Source organism: Acanthisitta chloris, unplaced genomic scaffold (assembly GCF_000695815.1).
Source record: "Acanthisitta chloris isolate BGI_N310 unplaced genomic scaffold, ASM69581v1 scaffold33474, whole genome shotgun sequence".
Taxonomy (NCBI): Eukaryota; Metazoa; Chordata; class Aves; order Passeriformes; family Acanthisittidae; genus Acanthisitta; species Acanthisitta chloris.
The window spans coordinates 1-3,477 of NW_008671537.1; the positions used below are offsets into that span (position 1 = coordinate 1).

The 3,477-nt window shown below is 53.7% G+C and overlaps 1 protein-coding gene across 1 annotated transcript; it reads left to right on the plus strand.

The window, feature by feature from the left end:
• Window positions 1-5: 5 nt before the first annotated feature.
• RNMTL1 (RNA methyltransferase like 1) lies at window positions 6-2,641 on the plus strand (the record flags this gene model as incomplete). The annotated part of the gene is made up of 4 exons (XM_009074140.1): window positions 6-61; window positions 834-1,078; window positions 1,486-1,653; window positions 2,091-2,641. Coding segments are annotated over 4 exons (1,020 nt in total), but the record flags the coding sequence as incomplete, so codon positions are not given.
• Between the last annotated feature and the right edge of the window lie 836 nt (window positions 2,642-3,477).

Consider the following 3,477-nt stretch of genomic DNA (forward strand, 5'->3'; position numbering starts at 1 on the left):
GCAGCGCGGCCGCGCCCGGACTGTGGTACGAGAAGGCAGCGCCCGGGGACCGCAGGCTGGGGTGAGCGCGGGGCTGTCCCGCTCGGGGAACCGTGGAACTGCCCTGGGTCACCTCTGCGCGGTGGGAGGGATATTCCGACCTTGCGGGGTTCGGTTGGTACTCACTGCCAGGTACAGCCAGGCTGGAGGTCTCCAGGAGGGTCGTAGGATTATGGAATGGTTTGGGTTGGAAGGACCTTAAAGCGAATCTTGTTCGTCCCCCGTGCCATGGGCAGGGAGACCATCCGTCAGCCCACGCTGCTCCAGGCCCCATCGGAACTATCTGGAACACTTACCAGGGATGGAGCAGCCACAGCTTCTCTGGGCAACTCACTGGGAAGAATTTCTCCCCAGTATCCCATCTAACCCTGTCCTCTAGCAGTGTGAAGGTATTCCCCCTGGTCCTGTCACTCCAGGCCCTTGTCCAAAGTCCTTCTCTCACTCTCTTGGAGCCCCTGTAAATACTGAAAGGTGATATAAGATCACCCCAGAGCCTTCTCTTCTCCAGGCTGGAGAGTCACAACTCTCTCAGCCTTCTCTCCTAGGAGAGGTGAAGCTTCTTGTCTATACTATGCAATCCTTACTATTTTGCTAACTACGCTAAAATAGTACTATTAGTACAACTATTCTTTATACTTTCAGCTTTAACTGTTCAATTCCTGTTTTCAGTCTACTTCTGGCTATCACTGTGGTTATCTTTGTGACTTCCAAGTGAAGCTCTGGGTGGCTGGCAAAGGTCAGAATGAAAGTGTTGTCTGCATCACAGCCATTCTCTGTGATTAACTTCTCCACAGAAAAGTGGTGACTATAGCCAAGTCAAAGAAGTTTCGGGATAATCACGGGAAGGTTCTACTGGAGGGTCACAGGCTGATCAAGGATGCACTGGAAGCAGGAGCTGTGCCACAGACTCTGTTTTTCAGCACCTTGGAGCACCTGAAGTTGCTGCCTGAGGCAGAGATAAAACGAGCCAGCTTGGTTAAGGTGAAGTTTGAAGACATTAAGACCTGGTCTGACCTCGTAACTCCTCAGGGGCTTCTAGGTAAGTTGCCTCAGAAACAGTCACAAAGCTGCTCAAAGGGAAACATTTCACACTTAGGATGTAGGTAATGACTTTCTCTTCATGACCTTCCCCTAGACATTCCAATAGTGTGTCAATAGTGGTGTAACTGGGAAAATTCCCTTTTATTTGGCCTGCTGTGATAACTGAATGTGGCTCCTAGAGCACACTGAAGGTGCTGGCACTTGTTTTTTGTAGAACCTTGTTACAGCCCTGCTGGGAAATAGTTTTCCTTGTAAAATGACAAACTCCTTTCAAACTTCTCTTGGGCAGTGCTTTTCCTAACGCTTCCTACAGCACATCTGCAGTGAGATTTGGGCTAGCAACTCAAAGCCAGCCCTCTCCTTGTGGTGGGTCAGTCAGAAACATGTCACATTTTGTCTCCTCAGGCATCTTCTCCAAGCCTGACCATACCAAGATGTCTTACCCTGCTGCTCAGCTCACCAACTCCTTGCCACTGCTCCTCATCTGCGACAACGTCCGAGATCCAGGGAACCTGGGGACCATTCTGAGATCTGCAGCAGGAGCAGGTTGTGAGAAAGTGCTCATCACCAAAGGTAAGAGGCAAGAAGTTTAGTTTGAGTAATCTGGGGGTAATGCAGGGAATGAGGTGCTTGAAGATGTCCCAGGAGTTTGTAAGCAGTGCCCAGGACAGATGTGATTTGCTGTGGGAAGCAGTGGCTGATGAATCCCATCTTTGAGGGAGTTCCTTCACTGCTGCTGTTTTCCTCCCTTTCTTCTTCTTCTGCACAGACTCAAGCTCTGCCAGGGGAGGGTTAGGTTGGCTATCAGGAAGAGATTTTTTATGGAGAGAGTGATCAGGCATTGGAATGAGCTGCCCAGGGAGGTGGTGGATTCACCATCCCTGGAGGTTTTCAAGCTGAGACTGGATGTGGCACTTAGTGCCATGGTCTAGTGACCATGGTAGGGTTGGACTGGATGATCTTGGAGGTCTCTTCCAACCTGGTTGATTCTGTGATTCTATGATTCTCAGGCTGTGTGGATCCATGGGAGCCAAAGGTGCTCCGTGCAGGAATGGGGGCTCATTTTCGTCTGCCCATCATCGCCAACCTGGACTGGGAATCTGTTCCCAGCAACCTTCCTGATGGCATCCAGGTCTGCGTGGCCGACAACAAAGATCCAACCACTCGGGCCAAGACCACGTCAGCGCCAGGAGGAGCTGGTGGGGCTGGCTCTGCTCCTGGCAGCTCAGAAGCTCCTGTGAAATCCAGACCCAAGGCTGCTCCCGAGGATGAGGAGGAAGCAGCAGGTCTCCCAGAGCTGGCCACGCAGTATTACTACGAGCACTGGGCACAGGCTCCAGTGGCAGTGGTGATCGGTGGGGAGACCCATGGTGTGAGTCTGGACGCACTCCACCTCGCAGCCAGCACGAGGGGCAAGAGACTGGTCATCCCCGTGGTGCCAGGTGTGGAGAGCCTGAACTCTGCAATCGCTGCTGGCATCGTGCTCTTCGAGGGGAAGAGACAACTACTGCGGAGGCACAAGCAGGAGGACGAAAGGCAGAAGTTCCCTGCAGCAGGTTAAACTGCTGCGGTTTGAGTGCTGAAGGAGCACCTCTTCCCTTTGGTTCCCTTAGAGTTAATAAAAGCACAGTTTGGTTTGTAGTAACAGTGTTCCAAGGCAGTGCCGGGGTGAGGCTGTGCCTGCCGGCGGGCGCGGCGGCCGCACGGTGATGCTAGTGAGAAGGGAAAGGCTGGCGGGTGGGAGCCGTCGCCTCTCCTCTGCCAGTTCCCTGCTGCAGGGCCCTTCTCACCCAGCAGATCCGGGAAAACCTCAAATCCCTCTGGCAAGGTCAGGGTGGAGCTGTCGCAGCAGCATTTGTGCTGGCCCGGCCAGGATGTTGCTGACAACGTGTCCTTCCTATCCTGGCTGCTGCTAGTGGTTTTGGGGTCAGAACTGCTACCACCTGAATGGGTCCTGCATGTGCTTTCCTAAACTTTCTGCTCTAACAAGGACTCCACGGTGCCTGCTACACCCCAGGCTGGCTGGGGGCTGGGTGCAGTGTGAGGAGTCCAAGATCCAGCAGTCGTGACCATGCTGGGAGTTGATGGGCTGCTCCTTGAACTGCTCACCAGTCAGTTCATCACCACTGAAACGTGCAAAACACAGGGTGGATTTATGCAGCCTGAGCTGGCGGCTGTTCCCAGCTCCTGGCAGGGTGGGAAGCTGCAGCACGATAAAAGGGGAGGCCCTAATCCTGCCATGGGTGACTAATGAACTGAAAGGGAAAAGCAGTGGCTTGCACAACACGTGCTATTCAGGCGTGGGACATCAGGCTGGGAACACCCCACCAGCTGCCAAAACGGTTCCCTCCCACCTGTGGAGCAGCAACCCACCCTGTGCCCCAACAAACCAGGCAC